Source organism: Brachycentrus maculatus, unplaced genomic scaffold (assembly GCF_059751285.1).
Source record: "Brachycentrus maculatus isolate JH-2025_06_01 unplaced genomic scaffold, ASM5975128v1 h1tg000095l, whole genome shotgun sequence".
Taxonomy (NCBI): Eukaryota; Metazoa; Arthropoda; class Insecta; order Trichoptera; family Brachycentridae; genus Brachycentrus; species Brachycentrus maculatus.
In genome coordinates this window covers 348,738-368,871 of record NW_028280849.1, presented here as the reverse complement: position 1 = coordinate 368,871, position 20,134 = coordinate 348,738, and the positions used below count along the sequence as shown (strand labels likewise).

The following is a 20,134-nucleotide window of genomic DNA, read 5'->3' as shown; positions in this document are numbered from 1 at the left end:
AGCGTAGTCAAGTTAAAATCATTTAAATATCAACATTACGTTTAACTCGGAGCTGTTGCGGCGATTTTTAAAGCAGTGACTTTTAAAGCGGCGACCAGGGTCGCTACTATCTATCTAAGTCACCCGTTTAAAAAAAAAGTCGATTATCTTTAGCACCCAGGACCTTAAACAGAAATTTACGGGATCATCTATAAAATTTTATGGGCGTTTGTGCACTACACTGAATTTTACTGTCCCGCACGTCAGTTAGCGTTTTAAACGATGATTGGCTTGTGCTTTTGTTCATTTTTCTTCAGATTGGTGTTCTTAATCGGTGCGTGAACACGTTGCGCGTAAAACGACTGCCGGACTGTAAAATTACGGGTAGTGCGCAAACGATAAGAGTAGTCATAGTAGTCTTTGGTCATAGCCATTCACGTAGGTAGAGTATATAGCATGTATTTACAAAAGCTGGGGTGACAAGATTTTTCTGTCCGGTCGGTGTATTTCTGTGTATTTCGTTTTGGATCATGTCTATGGTTTGACGTAAATTATTCGTGAGATAAATATGGCGAACGAGCTAAATGTTGACAGTCTTATAAGAAGACTTTTAGAAGGTAAGGATGGAATATAATACTTAATATAGTCTGTTTTAATTTATACGGAATGTTTTAGAATTGTTTTTACTAATAAATGCCGCATGGGCTGTTGCATAATTGAAACAGACACATTGACATATGATCCTACAAACGATAGGCTTCATAAGACTAATACTAATTGAAGGCACAATCTGTAGAATCTATTGTATCACCAATATTTCTCTATCTATAATCGCATTTTTGGCTTCTAGTCCATAGTTTAATGTGGAAATTCTACCTGCCTCAATGACAGGCATTGTGCTTTTTACATGAATAATGCCATTTCTTATAGCAACTGAGTGTATTTTTTGTTCTTTGTGAATTTATAAGACTTGAACAGATATGTTTACTATTATGTGTTCTGCTGAGCTTTTACTCGCCACGAAAAAACAAATTGATTAACTTGTGTATATTCTTTTTTCTTGCTGCTTTTGGTCTGCATGGTAAAGTATTCAGATTTCAAAAGGAACAAGCAAAGAAAAAAACAAAATTCAAAGATTTATTTTCTTCGGAATTTATGGGTATTTAGAAATTTATTAGTAGTTTAGAAGCTTAGAGTAGTAGAAGTTTACTCTGCTATTTTATTATCGTCTAGATTTTATTATTATTTCCTTAATGGCTATGCAATTCCATTGATTCGCCAAATCAGGTGGCATGGTGGATCTTCAGAAAACAATTATTAAATGGAATGTAACATATTTCAAAATAAAAAGTATTAACCAATCATCCCTTTCTTAGTTCCTTCCTTCCCCGCTCTCTCTACCTACCCCTTTCTCTCCCTCAACTTCTTACCTGATCCTATTTCTGAATATGTCTTACATATCGCTCACTCCTTTCAAGAACGTCACAAATCAAAAAACTTGATTTTTCAGGAGAACGTTTTTAATATTTAAAAAATAATACAATGTATTAAAAATAAATATCAAGCCACTTATTGAGCTTTTTACTGTGCAACGGGTCTTTTTAAGTAAAACCTAAAGGTTTTTTCTCCATTTGAAAAATATTAAGTATATTTAAAAAAAAATTAAACAATACCTTTTCATCAAAATGCAAAAACAACACTTTCTGCCCTGTAGCGGGTAAATATTAAGTTAAAAATATGCCGCTTTTGCTGGGATATAGTACATTTTCTGGGCATTCCGAAAACACGCACAACTGAAAATTGTCGATTTTTGATTTATGACGTTGAAAGGAGTGAGCGATATATGTAAGTTGGTATGTAGAGCTCAAATGGCCTATTCACTTTTAATATCAAGGATCACTTCTGTTTTCTTACTTTAAATTCAACTGATATTACCCCAATCATAGCAATGCACATAGTAAATCTAAGAAATATAATCAGTCAAATCTTTTAAAGGTTTCACAACAACTTATCACCTAAAGAAGCATATAAAAGATAGTAAATAAATTCATCTCACCAATAGATGTCTCTTGAAAGGAGTGAGCGATATGTATATCTTACATACGTCTTGTTTTCATCAATTTACGGTTTCAGAATTATACAATATTGTAATTAATTTATTATTAGATTAAAACCAAAATTTTTAGCTTTTCCACTTTTTTATTTGACCAGCGACCGGGTTTCGTCGTTACCGACATCATCAGACTGGTGAGAGGCTCTACAAATTGTTATGTTATATATAAAAGAAGGCAGGAGTTGATAACCATGATTTGATATAATTTTATTTAATTTGATATAATTATATCAAATCATGGTTATCAACTCCTGTCTTCTTTTATATATAACATAACAATTTGTAGAGCCTCTCACCAGTCTGATGATGTCGGTAACGACGAAACCCGGTCGCTGGTCAAATAAAAAAAGTGGAAAAGCTAAAAATATTGGTTTTAATCTAATAATAAATTAAAAATGCAATTCCATCACGAAGTGTGTTTAAGTGAATTTAAGTATTGTATGATATTAAATATTTTTAATATTATAAATCATATTATCATAAATCATATCATATCAAATCATATCATAAATCATAATATCATATTATAAAAAATATTTTTAATATCATACAATACTTAAATTCACTCAAATTAAATTAATTTCTCAATAAAATTATTTCAAATCATGGTTATCAACTCCTGCCTTGTTTTATATATAACATAACAATTTGTATAGCCTCCCATCAGTCTGATGATGTTGGTAACGACGAAACCCGGTCGCTGGTCAAATAAAAATAAAGTGGAAAAGCTAAAAATATTGGTTTTAATCTAATAATATATGAAATATATAGTATTGTTATAAGAATGACCTTCCAAAATAAGTTGTTCTTTTATATGAAACACCTTTTTTTGACTGCTAATTTGAAATTTGTATGGTATTTTTTTTAATTTACGATATTTACTCAGGACTTGGATTCTGCATGGTAATTATTTTCAAGTTGTACATAGGTGTCTACAGTTTCATGTTATGTACCTTAGAAAATGAAAATGAATTCTTAAATTTATGGTTCGGATGATTTCATAAAAGGTCATTATAATCTGTAAATATTCATCAAAAAAACTAATTGTTTAAAGAAAAATTATATATTTCCACCTTTTCCAGGCAAAGTATTGTATATGCCAATTCAAAGAGAATCTTAAAAACATTCTACAAAATTTATCACAATTGTGTCTAGGGCACAGCGTTGAATCAGTGCGGTGTTAACTTAGTCGTAAAGTATACGAAGGCAAGATCCTTCTCTCGCATACTCGATGCAAAGTCCCGCGCACTAGATTCTCGGATCTAGAAGTGAATATATCTTATCAGATAGAGATAACTCAAGTGAAGGACCATATCGCTTAATGGAAGGGGAAATAGAAGAGGAGCAGTAGGTGGCATTGATTTAGAACAGGGAAAGCTAATGGCTGGGGCACTTGTGGTTACATACCTATACTCATACAAACTTGTATTCGCTGGGCATTTTATTGATATCATCATTGGCATGAAACTAACTGAGGCAAATAAATATATTTATATATATATATATATATATATATATATATATATATATATATATATATATATATATATATATATATTTTATTTTTTTTTATTTTTTTTTTTTCCAACCCGTTATCCGCACCCGATGGTGCATAGGGCACTGCATCATACAAACGCAGTGTTATCTTGACCATTGACACATGAAGGAAAGATGATCAGCCCTCCGCTTCAGGTACCAGTCCAGGGTAGTATTAAATAAATATTAGAGTGAAAAAATCACTTTTATTTATTTGCCCCCTCTGGGAATCGAACCCGGGACCTCCAGTACGGTAGCCGAGCGTGCTGACCATAACACAATGGAGGCGGACGAGTATTTTATTTACTGTATATTTTACTGTAATGGAAAATAGTTTATTATTTTTTGAACTATGAAAAAGGTCATAAATATATTGAACTTCTCCTTATATAAGTACATATGACCCTTAACGACGTTTCAGAATGATTCTTCTTAAATTGGCCTATATGACACTTTGTCAGGAAGACCCCTTCCGATACGTCTCAATTTCTAGTTGAATTTCATGTGTTGGTTGGACAACGAAACTGTCTATGTTGGTAATTTGCATAGTCTGAAAGTGTTTTTCTGAATGTCGCAATGTTTTATATGTATGTAATTATTTTCCTTGGTCATTGTTGGCAAACAGTTGATTGAATTGGAGGAAGTAGACTTATTTTGAAAACATGCCAACTGATATTTCTGTAGTAGTTTTAGGTAGATTAGATCTAGTTATAAATACCTAGTATTTTATTTTAAATTAATAAATATCTGTCTGATCTTAGTTTTATTTGCTTAACATTGATACTCTTGTAAATCACATATTCAAATATCTGCAGTTTAATGTTCTGAATGATGTATATAGTAATAATTTAACTGCATTAAATAATTACAGTAATCGTTTGTTAGCTATAGATTTTTATCTGCAATTGTATATTTTTATTTTATTTGATTGAATAATTATAAATAACTAGGTGAGATTTGGAATGAGCTCTGAAAACTGAAGATATAAACACTTTTTAAATTTTCAAACTCTAGTTAGCCTTCAATCGTATATATCTACTGATAACAGCAGGTTGTTGTATTTAAATAAATTAAATTTAATATAAGCGAGTTTTATGTATTACTTAAATATCTGGTTTGATAGTTTCATCTTTGTGTGTGAGTGATAGTTAAAATTGTGCGTAATTATATACTTTAATATGTACACAAAGTTCTTTTATAAACTTTTAGTCTTTTTATCCGCTGTTTTGTTTTCTGAGACATGACGGTAGAATACTATACAACTCGGATAACAAGGGATTACTGAACAATATATTTTCATAAAGTTCCGTTAACTGCATCAAAATCTTATCAGTGGTGTTAAAATATAATATGATCGGTAGACAATTACTTTTTTAAAGTAGTATTATTATTTTTTGTCTGGTTTGATTTTATCGAGTTTCCGAAAAGATATTGTGCTTACTATTCATTTTAGATTGAGCTTTGTATTATCGGTGCATTGTTTCAGTACGAGGATGTCGCCCCGGAAAAACAGTCCAGATGTCGGAGGCCGAGGTGCGCGGGCTTTGCTCCAAGTCCCGGGAGATCTTCCTGCAGCAGCCCATTCTATTGGAACTTGAAGCCCCGCTTAAAATATGCGGTAAATTTTCATATTAATCTTTATTTTGTAACTGACCTGGATATGGATCTTAGGTTACCTGATATATTCATTTTATACAATCAGGCCATTTTATTCTGGGCAATTGTTTTTTTAAATTTGTGATATCACAATTCAATATGGCAGGCCATATAAAATTGCTTGTATAGCGTAAATCGCTTTACCCCCCTAAAATTATAAATAATTTTTCAATAAACATTAAAATTTCTGAAATCACCCGAGTTAAAAAAAAACTGGTATGTAATTGATTAACATCAATATTTATAAGCGGTGTTGCGTAAGCCATAGCTAGATTTCAGAGTCACTTGGACTTGGTAATTCCAAAAAAATAGAACAATATACGTTTAAAATCATTGCACATTTCTCTTTTGTTCCTCTGATTTCATAACCAAATTTAGTTAACTAAATTATATGTATTTTTTAAAATGTATAACACGTTGGTAACGTATTCATATTGGCATTTGAAGATTATTTAGTTTCTGTGTTATTTACATATGAACCCTTTTTATTATTTTAAATGTGGCAACATAGCATAGTTGCGCGTTAAACATGTTGATTAGACATATTATGAAATTGTTTGTTTTATTGGTATCACCTTAATAATAATTAATGGTTTGTTTCTGACCTATTTATGATTAGAGTAATTTATCACCTATATTCATAATATTATGAGTCACTTTAATGCAAATTGGATTCTGGAAAAGAACAGAGTTAATTATATATAAAGCAAAAATGCAAGAGTGCAAGGATGAGATAAGTGTTATAAGTAAAATTAAAAACAACAAGTTAATAAAATTCCAATATACCTCAAGTAATAGCCACGAATAGACAACATATCGCTCACTCCTTTCAAGAACGTCATAAATAAAAAAACTTGATTTTTCAGGAGAACATTTTTATAGATTAAAAATATAACACAATGTATTAAAAATAAATATCAAGCCACTTATTAAACTTTTTACTGTGCAACAGATCTTTTTAGGTAAAACCCGAAGGTTTTTTTCTCCATTTGAAAAATATTTAGTATATTTAGAATAATTAATTAAACAATACCTTTTCTTCAAATTGCGAAAACAACATTTTCTGCCCTGTAGCGGGTAAATACTAAGTTTAAAATATGCCTCTTTTGCTGGGATATAGTACATTTTCTGGGCATTCCGAAAACATGTACAACTGAAAATTTACGATTTTTGATTTATGACGTTCTTGAAAGGAGTGAGCGATATGTAATGTAGAGGTAATTTTAAGTCAAAATGTTAACAATTAGTACTAGGTTAATAATATTATTACTTATTTTTTCCAGTTGAATATTCATTACCATATTTTTAGTGGCTATGCTAGATATCTGATAATATTCTCTATCTTAGTTCAGTTTTATTTTTAGCTACATTCAATAAGTGAATATAATTAGATTACACACCACTATTCAACATTGCCTTGTTATGTGCGATGTTAAAGACCTGTATGAATTAATTAATTTCTTTTTATACTGCCATTGAATGCAGACCTTGTCATTAGTATGCGATATTTACTCAGACTTATTACAATTGATTCATCCACCATAAATAACCAAATTATTTTAAAAAATTAACATGTGCCACGACATATTTAAATAATTTTTGTGTAATGGAATAAATTACGTACCCCGATATTATATTTCCTCGAGGTACTTGTACATTATGAGAGTAAAACCTACACTGGCTTCTATGAACACGGGTATGCAACCTTGAGTGCCCTAGCCATTGATGCTATTCTCCTTTTCCTATCCACTACACTTTTTCGATTTCCATTTCTTTATACCAATTAAGTCCTTTATACTGACCCCCTTCACTTACGACGTCCATATCTCATCAAATATATTCCTATTTTAGATCCAAGAATCCTGAAGGCAGGACTGATCACCTTAACTTCATATAATTAACGATCAAATTTATAACTAGTTGATCCGATGCAGTGCCCTCTACACCAATGGCTGCGGATCAGGGTCAGATATTATTTATAGTGTCTGAAAAATATCAGCGTTTAATATTGACACTAGATAATAAAAAGCACCATAGTGACATTTTGGTATTAAAAGAGTCTGAATTATGTATGTTTTAATGCACCTATTTTGGTGTGTCACCTTTTTGTCCGCCTCTGTAGTGTAATGGTCAGCACGCTCGGCTACCGTTCTGGAGGTCCCGGGTTCGATTCCCAGAGGGGGTCTAATAAATATAAGTGATTTTTTCACTTTAATATTTATTCAATATTACCCTGGACTGGTACCTGAAGTGGAGGGCTGATCACCTTTCCTTCCGTGTGTTAACAATCAAGATAACAATGCGTTTATATGATGCGGTGCCCTATGCACCGTTGGGGTGCGGATAAGGGTTCGAATTTTGGTGTGATTCTGATAACTTCATTAATTATTATTTTTATTTTTTATTTTTATTTAATTTTTTTAATTTAATTTCATCAATTTAATGAAATTGGATGAAGATCTTAAATGCTACAACATTTTGTTTTTGTCGTACCTATTTTTTTTCAATTATAGCATTTTTTTTATTATTAATTTGTACAAGCCACCATGTACTTCCCTATCTTTTTCCTGATTCAATCTAATGAATAAAAATTTGTATTTTCCTATTTTATGTTTTTTTGCAACAATTATGCTAATCTAAATTAAGAAATAGTGGTATGTATTTACTAACTGAAACATAAATTAAAAATATATAAATTTTACCACAATGTGACTTCCAAATCAATTAATGACACTAAATGAATCAACCTACCTTATCATTTTTTTATTGCCTTAGTCATAATGTTTATTGTACTTTCTTCTGATAATCCCTTCTCCAATTAATTGAATAAACTGAAATGAAATAGATGATTTATTTAAACCAACATATCATTTTATTAAATGATATTTATTGAAATGTACAGTAGTCATCTTTAATCTTATTTTTACTTGTAAATCTTGGTATCGGTGAAAAGTATAATTTTTCAACAATAAAGTATTGATAAAAACTAGAAATAATACAAGCCCCAGATGGTTTCCCTGTGGCAGATCACTGCTAGCTGGAATAGCGTGAGATGTGCATGGTTTTATTTTGATAAGAATTAACATTTAAGCTCCCTTGAGATAGTATTTTACGTAAATGGTGCTATATAAGTTTCCCAAAAGCCAGATAATTTTCCAACTACAGTGGAACCTCTCATAACGAGCATAATTTGTTTCAGAATCTTACTCGTAAAGCAAAATTCTCGTTAAGCGAAAAAAAAATTGTTTTGACTGGCGCGGAAGTCCCAGCTCAATTGTGAATGTCGTGACAAAGGGATTTGCCCTTTCTCTGTAACTCCTTATGAGAAATTTTGCTCGTAAAGTGGGCAACTTTTTCTCATTTTTTTTGTTCGTTATGGGAATCATATGTTATGAGAGGTTCCACTGTAATTGTGCAATTGGTCATTCACCTCTAGGGAGTAAACCTTAAATCGTGTTAAACGTTTTATAAAACTTAAAAAGTGAAATTATTATTTTGTCCCAGATGAGGGTTAAAAGAATAAATATCCATTTTTAATTAATGTTTTACTTAGTAAATACCACTATTTCTTAAAATATACTGTGACACGTGTTTCGATGCATACCGCATCATTCATGAAAATTATGCGGAATGCATTGAAACACGTGTCACAGTAGATTTTAAGAAATAGTGGTATTTAGTAGGTAAAACATTAATTAAAAATGGATAGATTTTACCACAAAGTGACTGCCGAATCAATTAATGAAAGAACAAATCTCATCACCACCGCTGACTGACCCCGTTATAGTCATAAAAGATTGTTATATTTACACTAATGTTCATGTACTGTACCTATTTGGGTTTAAAAATATTTATTCCGAGAGAGCTTGCTCTTGTTTGCAATAACTTTAATACGCAGATATGGCCACTGTGTACATATTTAGATCTCGCGTGGACAATATATACAGGGTATTTTTTTGCCATTGCATTTTTGTTATTTTTATGACTAACCCTTTCCGCCTTTCCCCCAAAATTAAAAAAAAAACTAGGTAGACAGTTACATTCCAATTGGAAAAAAACTTTTGTCCTCTGCTCCACATACTGTTGTAATAGATGCGAGTTATAAAAATGTAAGCTTGGAATTTAAATAAATAATACTTATGATGAAAAAAATGTCGAAAAACATCTGATATGGGACCTAAGTGGAAAAAAACAATGTCAAATGAGATTCGACATTGGACCAGTGAGGGCTAATGTATTATGGGGTCAACATGATATAAATATAGTGTATGACTATTTTACAATTTTTTTAGGTGATATCCACGGACAATATACAGACCTTTTGCGACTGTTTGAATATGGGGGCTTCCCTCCAGAGTCAAATTACCTGTTTCTGGGAGATTACGTGGACCGTGGGAAACAGTCTCTAGAAACCATCTGCCTTCTACTTGCCTATAAGATTAAGTATCCGGAAAACTTCTTTCTGCTGAGAGGAAATCACGAGTGCGCCAGCATCAATCGTATATATGGTCAGTAGGGTTTATTTCAACTTTTACTTTCTCAGCATTCAAATAGAACCGAATTAGTTTGTGATAATTTGTGTCATTTTATAAAAAAAATGTATTAAAGATATCGTAACAAATTAGTAGTGTAGTTTTCTGGCTTTATTTGCAGAGTCTTCCTTTGTAAAAATGTTTAATTTTCGACACTATGAGACTACTGATACTTATAATAACTGAACCTGTCATATTGACTGCTCGCAGTTTATGAGGCTAAACGCAGTAACAACATTTAACATCATTTATATCATATAGCATTGATAATACATTTCTTTTGTGTAATTTTATGTATATTTGAATTAATAATGTAAATCAACATAAATATTACACCATCTTCAATCTCCATATGCATATCTAAATCCAAGAGGAGTGTAAAGGAAATTACATTTTATTCAATTTAATATCATTTAAGATTTCACATTCCAAAAAAGTGTTGTAATCAGATAAAAATAATTACCTTTGATTTTTCTGATATCTAATCATGAGATAAAATTTTGTCACGCCAAGTTCTTATGTTATCATTTGACTACATCAATGTACATATATAAAATATAAAATATTTTTGTTTTCTTGAGACGATTTTCATATTGCTTAATCTAACTTTGTTTTTCTAAGTAACCTTTATAATGACGCTGAGGTGTAATGAGATACATATTCTTCTTCTTCATCTTCTTGCTCAATGCTGAGCGTCGTGGTCTTCTGGAATGTCAGGCACTTGGTGCACAAGTCCTCTCCATTCTTCCCGGTCCTGGGCCAACTTGATGGCAGCGTTTAGCGAGGATCCGGTTAATTCCTTTATTTGGTCTGTCCATCTTGTTGGAGACCGTCCTCTTGCCCGCTTGCCTTCAACTGTACCTGTTACTACCAGTTTTTCAAGACTCTTCTCGTTCTTTCTGGCGATATGCCCAAAGTAAGACAGAATCCTTTTCCTGCAAGTCGTGGAGAGTCTTTCTGTCACTGACAGTTCGCGGAGAATGGAGACGTTTGTGCGTCTTGCAGTCCAAGGAATGCGCAGCATCCTCCTCCAGCACCACATTTCAAACACATCCAGCATATGTCTTTCCTTTTTCCTCAGTGTCCATGTTTCCACTCCATACAGCGCAATGGAGAATACAAGAGATTTCACTAGACGGGTTTTCGTTCTCCTCAGTATGGACCGATTTTTCCATATCTTCGCCAGACTAGACATTGCTGATTTTGCCATTCCAATTCTTCTCCGGACCTCTGCTTCACAGCCTCCGTCTTTAGAAATGAGTGCACCTAAATAGATAAAGTCGTCCACTTCTTCATAATCCCTTAAAGAATTGTTCCTTATCAGGGTGCCGAATCGGTCGATGACAAGAACCTTGGTTTTACTTTTGTTTATTTGAAGTCCTAAATGCTGGCTTTCTATTTCGACTCTATGGAGGAGTTCAGCCATTTCGTCCTCATTGTTGGCTATTAGCGTTGTGTCGTCTGCAAACCTTATATTGGAGATCTTTTTGCCCCCTACTGATACGCCACCTTCCCACCCGTCTAGTACTTTCCTCATTATATATTCTCCATATATATTAAAGAGATCAGGAGACAGTATACACCCTTGTCTCACGCCTTTTTGTACTTGAAATGACTCTGAGAGGAAATTATCAACTCTTACCGATGCCAAATTTTGTACGTATAAGTTGTGAATAAGAACTATCAACTGTCTTGGTACACCCATTGCTTCCAAAACCTTCCACAGGCAATTCCAATTCACGCAGTCAAAAGCCTTTGTATAATCAATAAAGCAAAGTACGACCGGAACCTTGAACTCCCGACTTTTCTCGATTATTTGTCTTATGTTCAAGATTTGCTCACGTGTACCCTTGCCTTTGACGAATCCAGCTTGCAGATACATATTAGTAGTACATGATACGTGGCAGTTGAAAAGCTGTTTTTATTATTATTTTCAACCCATCAAAAAAAAATTTTTTTTGTACAGAAACTTTCACTGTCTAATTTAATAATTGCCAATTTTCTCTATTAGAGGATTTTCATACAAATGACATAAAATTTAAATAAATATAGTGCTCATTTTTAAAAGGGAAGTGAATAGTCTATATTTTTGAAAATTTTATGTATATTAATTACTAATCAAATTATGTTCTGCATGTTAATGTATCTTTTGTGAAAAAATGGTGCTTTAAAGATTGCTGTTTGCTGTATTGCTTAGGGGTTCTCGATCCTAGACGGTCTACCAAGTATACACAATTACATGCATATTCTAAATCTTCAACAAAGAAAAAGCATCTGGGTGTCTCTTTCCAACAATAATAACATATAATAGGTCTTGTTATGAAAGCCTATAGCTATATCCTCGTTCACTCTCCTACCTTTGGGGAAAGACGGCAGAAACTACTCTGAAAGCTTCCTTAAGGGGCTGCTTTCGTTGTGCATTGTTTTTTTTGTATTTATAGCACATGTCTTTCATGTATTTAATTCCTTTACATATGCACATATTGTTGCCTATTGTTATTTGTCCACAGACTGAAATCTGCTTTTTTATAACAAAATTTTATTTTCAGGTTTTTACGATGAGTGTAAAAGGCGTTTTAACATCAAATTATGGAAGACATTCACAGACTGTTTCAACTGTCTTCCGATTGCGGCCATCATCGATGAGAAGATCTTCTGCTGCCACGGGGGACTATCACCGGACCTCCAGGGCATGGAGCAGATCCGGCGAATCATGAGGCCCACTGACGTGCCGGACACGGGACTGCTCTGTGACTTATTGTGGTCAGACCCGGACAAGGACGTAAAAGGATGGGGGGAAAATGACCGCGGGGTTTCATTCACATTTGGAGCGGACATTGTCAGTAAATTTTTAAACAGACACGACTTGGACCTCATATGCAGAGCTCACCAGGTATTAATATTCTACATATATAATTTGCATTTGAAGCAATAACTTTGTCATCTTCCATTTTATAATTAAAATATAACTTTATTAATCAGTCTTATCCAAAAATGCTCATAAGTAAACCCACAATGGAATTGAATTTGAACTGAGTTATATCACTCAGTATTTGCTATTTTGGATGTTTGGGGATGGTAAGCAGAAAAAGTTCTTTTTTACATTTTAACATGGAAAAAGTCCTGTTTCACTTTCGTATACTTCAACAAATTTCCCCCGTTTTTACGATTATGCATAGAAAAATGGCCATAAAAGTATAATTTCATCTTCTAAATATATAGTTTGCGTATTTGGAGTTTTTACTACTTGCAACGTTTTCTTGAAACGTAACCTTCATGAATACTAAGGGACAACAGTAATTCAATGGCCTAAACATAAATCCAATAGGTAATAGGTCACTCGTGAGTATTTGACATTTTGGATTTACAATTCTTTACCTTGCACCTACTCAATTTAACATAATGTTATTTCACCCTAAAATGAAGTGGCATAAATGTGTTATATACGACAGAATGTCTAGGGATTGGTTAAAAAAAAAAATTGTAGAAATAATACTAAAACTAGGAGTCCAATGCGTAAGGTAGTGTGATATTGTGTTGGTATAATAAAAATGGTGCATTAATTTCATAAATGTTTTCAGGTAGTGGAGGATGGTTATGAGTTCTTTGCAAAGAGACAACTGGTCACATTGTTCTCAGCGCCAAATTACTGCGGGGAGTTTGATAACGCTGGCGGCATGATGTCAGTTGATGAGACACTCATGTGTTCATTTCAGGTAATGTCTTAGTAATATAATATGCAAAATTTTTTTCTTTTAATCTTTGTGTTTATTTTATATTAGCAGATCAATAAAAATATGTAAATTTCTAATGAGCTTATTCGCAAACTTGTGCGTAAGTAGTTGTTAATGCGTCTCAATTGCCAGTCTTTGTGACCCAAAAAAATATATATATATATATTTATAAAATTTCCATATTTATTATGAAATTATTGTTTTCTTGATTTTTCCATCAGCTTATTTAAAAAAAAAAACTACTTTCTCTCGCAGTATTTTACAAAGTTTTATTATTTATTGATTATTTAGATTCTTAAACCATCAGAGAAGAAAGCAAAATACCAATACAATGGACTCAACAGCGGGAGACCGTCTACTCCTCAGAGATCCCCGCCCAAGAAGAAATAACTCGGAGAGCGCTGCTCCATGCTCTGACCTCCGTGCTCGCCCCAACCTACACCTACATCGCAAGAATATTCACCATTTTCCCCTGTCTAGTTATACCATTATTTCTACACTCTAGACACACTTCATCCCTATAAATAATACATACTTTGATAAGGTTCACCCTTAATTAGAAGATCAACACTAATATTATGATAGGTTGTAGGAAAAGTTCTGTCATGTTTAGTCAATTTCTTCGGTCCAGTATCTTCTTACATCTCCAGAACAGAATTAAATAAACCATCTTTGGTAGATGCAAATAGGATATTCGCTTGCAACTTTCACATACAATTAGTGTGTTGTCGGATTTATTCCGAATACAACAACTCGAATGCATTATGTTCGCTCTAAACATTGAAAAACTGATTGAAAAAACAATAGTGTGATGTGCATATTTATACTTGCAACGATCTGCATATTAGTAGATCCAAATCAAAAGTCAAATCATCAAGTCCAGAGCTTCAGATGGCCATAAATAAAATAAAAACGATAAAATCTTTTGATAATCTACAACATTTTAAAACAGATTTTTAGCTGTCTATAATGAAGTATATGGATGGTTTTTGTTTAATGGTCACATTTAATTTAAATGGCATGAATGAACACATCTCAGCATTTTTCCAGCAACCTAATATTGTACGTATTTTTTTGTAACATCATCGCGTAATTCGGATGAGATCTTCCCACCAAAGTCCGGATTGATGAGATTTAGCGGTACCGAGTGCCAGTACTGTGATTAGTTAAGTGATAGTTGTGTTAGTGAACTGATTCACCCTTATCTTCACTCTGGCTTATGAAGTCCATTTATATTTGTAAAATACAGACTATATTTTTCCATTGATGAAGCCGTGTGCCGATGATTATTTATTTGATCAGACAAGAGATGTATATTTATATTTTTCAAAGTCACCTTGTAATCCCGTTCTTGGCTGCGTGAGAAATGCTTTTTCATCCTGTGAACATTGCATTGAGAATGGAGTTTGTGGGTTTATATTTTATTAAGTCGAATATGATGTTATATTGACTTGTGCGTTACTTAGTCAACCATTTGACAGAAGACTTCTCCTGTTGGTATGTAAAATATGTAATTATTATTGTCAAGTTTTTATTGTTTTTTTTTAAATTTGTAAGAATATTTGTTATTTCGCTCAGTAAACAGTCATTATCGTATTACGGACACACTGTGTTCCCAAGCAATCAAATAATGGACAAATAATTCATTGGAACAGATACTTGCATATTTCTTTTTAACATCATCACAGCTGATTGTAGATTTTAGGAGCTTCCCATAAATAATAATGTATGAATTGGAATGTAGCTGATATAAATTTTAAACATTTATATATGTATGTCTTGCGGAAAGCTGACAATTAAAAATGAAATTAATTTTGATGACTTCTATTCTCAATAAATATATGGAAATTTTACAAAACAAGACTTTTACGAAAAGAAATCTATATGGTAAACATAATTGTAAAGGTTACACATTTGATGTGTGATTTTCCATTCACAAATGATACGCGCTGGTGCTAATTGCATGTTGGATTTCTGCATCGTGTTGTCATTATAATGCAATATTTAACACATTTATTCCTCTTCACTTTTAATGCACAATTCCTGTATTAAATATATATTATATGTAAATAATATATTATATAAATGGTAGATTAGTTATTATTAATTGTGTTGAACTATAAGGATTATTGGTACGAGGATATTATAAGTGTGGTGTTCAGGTGGAAAAATTTCATTTTGTTATCATTTTTAAGACCATTTTGATAGAACTTGAAATACAAACTGCAATCATTGCCTTAGGCTGGGTTTGCATAATATCTTACTAATGTTTCTTTTCAACACCAATTGATTTTTTTTAATGTCTCTTTCTGACTTCGGCTGTCAAATCGGTGTTTAAAACTTTGTACCGCAAATAAAAACTTGACTTTTTCGATAGTTGCTATACGAAATTTGGTTATATCCCAAGTCTTGGAGTGAAATTTTTCTGCCTGGACAAGCCGTAAAAAAATCATTTGTTAGTTTGGGAGATTACCTTTGATTTGTAATTATGTATGTTCTTTCTTACAAAAACACATTACTTCAATAAACAAATATAATATTATTGTATAACTTTGATACAGAGTAGATATTTAAAAAAAGAAATTAATAATTTTGATGAGAAATAACTTTTTAATTTGAAAATTCTAAATATCCCCCCAGAAATGTTAAGTTTTATAAAATTGAGGGTAAGTTTTTTTGTACATATCTTATTTTTATTATTAATTTGACAATAAAGCTTACTGACTACATATAATTTTGATAGAAATTCACATCATTTTTGGGTTTAGATTTTTTGTTCTTCGTAGTAGTGGATTTTTATACACGAGAACGCCAAAGAATAATTTTGCTGAATAATTTTTTTTTAAACTTTTTTGAAGATTTCTCAATATTATTATTATCTTACTAAATTTAAAAAAAGTGGCGGTTATTTTAAATTGAGAAGGTGCAATGAAATCCATGGAAAATTAATGTTTAATGAAGTAACTGTGTTGGTAATAAAGTTTTTTTGTTATTTTATTTTATTTCAAAAAATTAAATAATAATAATTGTAATTTATCATTCAGTGTTGTTGATTTTTTCTTGTAACATTGTATTTCATTAGGATAATTAGCAACAAATTGTTTTAATGTTGCTCTGCCTTGAATTGTGAGCTAATCTAATATATTAACAAAATTATGTCGTCTGTGGCCTTCTTATTTATCACAAGTATGAAATTGTAAATAAGCAGACAAAAATTTCACTTTGTTTTAGAGTACTCTTTTAGTGAGGACGTATTAATTAAAGCTGAAATTAATAAAGAATTTGAGAAAATAATATTTAATATAAAAACTTGAGTTTTATGATTTTTATTCTCTGTTTAGATATATGTCGGTTGCGTATGCTTATTGTATTGTTTTTATTAACCCTTTCTTTGCCAGATTGCCAAAATACTAAACATTAGATTATTTTGAACCAAATGAATTAGCATTTTTTTATCATTGAATGCAACATTAAAATCACCCCTAACTGGGGTATTTAAAAAAAAAAGTTAAGTATTAGATATCACATATAATACTAAGTTACATGGCGTGTTTATGGTTCATATTACAAGGTTTATGAATTCAAGAGTGGTTATAATTGCCATATGACATTTGCTTTCTGTATACGGCTATAGCAGCTTGTGGCAGAGAAGTGATTTATGGCATTTCATTCTATGCCGGTTGCGCAGTATTGTATCTTGACGCAGTAATTAATAATATTTATCTTTTTTTTTGTTAAAACTGATCATTCAATCACTCAATATGTATTATCTATGGAAAGTTTATTCCCAGTTGGTTGAAACATTTACGCAGAAAATAATTGTGCAGTTTCTTGCCGATATTATCTTGATTATCAGGTATATATTCTCAATAGAAAATTTAACTATATTTGTATTATTTTGTGATAAATTAGTTAAAATTCTGGTACGTAATTATGATGAGATGTCTATGCCATTATAATGTTAAATATACTGCTATATATTTATGGCAATATGTCTGGGTTGACTTGTGATCGGGTGTTACTAAATTTGAATGCAGATGGCCGAACAATTAAGAAACAAATGTGATAGTTTCGTTATTTATTTTTTGCGCTTTAGACCCATATTTATGTATTGATTTTGTGTTGTATTATTTAAGTATTTCATTAACATATTATATTTTTTTGACTTAAAATAAATAAAAATAATAAAATGTATAAAAAAAAAACTTTAAATTATTAAAAGCACCAATGTGAGTAATGTACATCTTGATAACGTTTACCGGATAATAAATTAGTGCTTTAAACTATGTAAGATAAATCCAAATATAGTAATAATAAATTTACTCTTTCCTACCTAGTAGCTAACAGAGGCCTATTAATTAATTACGTACATTATTTTCACGCATCTTCCTTGAATTTAAGCCTATATAAAATATATATATGTGTTATATAAAACCATATTTTCATACGCATTTATGTATTTTATTATACAGTAATGCTGTGGGCATAAAATGCATTTTTTTAATCAGGAAATAAAATGTCTTAATAAAAAAAATTATGGTTGAGAACATTTTTTGAATATGTGTGATAGGGTATTTAATATCATTTTTCAATAATAAAACAATATCAAAGAAATGTCATACAGAAAAAATGCGGGATGGTCATACTAATATTTAATAATTCGGTTTTTGATAGCTAAACTTGGATCAAAATAAAATTTGAGAATAATAATCAATTATTTTTTTCGGGTTCTGGGTTACCCTGCCGGATGGCCGTGGTGTTAAATCGATATTTTAATCTAACCTACCCAAATGTTGAAATGGATATAAAAAGAAAAGAAGTCACATTATGTACAGAAGGCTTCTTTTGATTTTTCCATTTTTCATATCTGTTTTTAACAGATATTTAAAAAATATATTTTAAGGTTTTAAGGACTGTGACCGGAGTCATTTCGTCGTAAGGTTACGTTACGATGCGAGTGTTCGTATAGTCAGTACAGCAAGCTCCATCCGAAGTCGGATGCTCGCTGCGAATGACGAAATATGGAGGTCAGTCCCCACCTTTAGAAGACGTTCATCCTAAGGCTAGGTGTATAGATCTGATACTGTTTACATCGTTTGTCCATATAATACGGATTAGAGTCACGTTGGTGTATTTCGACAATATCATGTAAGATATTCATTTTGTGTTTATGTTTTACAGATAATAATAAGTGGAATGATAACCATATTACCAGATAATAATGGCAAGTAGAAAAGTGGGGCATCCCATATGTTGGTCTGATAGTGGTCCAGAATATTAAGACACTTACAATACTAATGTTCGATATACAGTAAACACCCCTATAACGTTTGCGGCAGTTTTTTCCTTATAAAAGTGGTCCCCGTGTAACGCAGGAGGAAGATTACGTCATCCTAAATCGTCGCCCAAGTCGAGTCATTTCTATTGGTTAAAGCATAAAAATATAATTAAAAATCGTTAACCCCCTATAACTTTTCCCCTGATAACGCAGAACCCATCTAAACGTTATACAGGGGTTTACTGTAATTGGAAGTATGTTATGAACTTTTCCACACAATGCCTCATACCTTAACTGGTTTTATCATATATATCCACTTTAAAAAAAAATGAAAATGTAAATAGTGAAGTACAGGAGCTGTATTAGGTAGTGCATTGTACATATATGGTATTATGTACATAGTCATCATAATATAAAAAATCCAAAACAAAGTTTGATCAGTGTCTGCATTATATAATTTGTTCTAAATACTTGAAACACCTCACAAACATTGTTAATATATATTTTTTTGAATTGACATTTAGTTTGTACAATTCCATAATTTATAAATACTAATATAAATTGAAATACGATTGGTGATTCTACTGAATTTATTTTGTTAGCTCTTTCGCCTTGCCAGAGGGAGGGCAATATGCAACAAAAAAATCAGTTACACATATCTAAGTATATATATAAATATATATATATATATATATATATATATATATATATATATATATATATATATATATATATATATTATTTTTAAGTACAGTAAAACCTAGATATAATGAACTAATTGAGAGGAGGGGGTGTCCGTTAAAGCCGAAGGTCCGTTATATAAAAAAAGTTTTCAAATAAATCAAAAAACTTTTAAAAACACTATTTAGGTATAAATAATCAATACAAAACTTAAACAAAATTTTGTCCGTTATATCCGAAATTCGTTAAATAGAGGTCTGTTATATCAAGGTTTTAATGTATATATTAAATCATTGGTTCGTAAGCTTCGGGGTCACGAAGGTTAATAATAATCTACAGATTATAGATAAATGAACAAACATGTTTCATCTCCGGTTTTAAATATATTAAATGAAGAATAAGATCTCTATTCCTGCATCAGCTTGATATGGTTATAGTGAAAAACTTCAGAGTAGAACTAAAATAATAATGAAATTATTAGAACCTGTTATCTATGCCTGTTATCTGTTCATCTATGTCATTCTAGAATCTATAGCAAGTATGTAGCGGGCAATCTGATGAATCAGAAGAAATAAAAAAATAAATATCACCAACCTTGCGGACAAGGAAGAATCGACATTCGTAC

The 20,134-nt window shown here is 31.5% G+C and overlaps 1 protein-coding gene across 1 annotated transcript; it reads left to right on the top strand.

Annotated features, from left to right (window-relative positions):
- Positions 1-214: 214 nt before the first annotated feature.
- Positions 215-15,408, top strand: LOC148310448 (serine/threonine-protein phosphatase PP1-beta catalytic subunit). The gene is made up of 6 exons (XM_088258434.1): positions 215-596; positions 5,115-5,246; positions 9,577-9,792; positions 12,366-12,709; positions 13,398-13,532; positions 13,842-15,408. Exons 1-6 carry the CDS (start codon positions 548-550, stop codon positions 13,938-13,940), a joined length of 975 nt encoding a protein of 324 aa, XP_088114560.1. The 5' UTR covers positions 215-547; the 3' UTR covers positions 13,941-15,408.
- Positions 15,409-20,134: the final 4,726 nt, after the last annotated feature.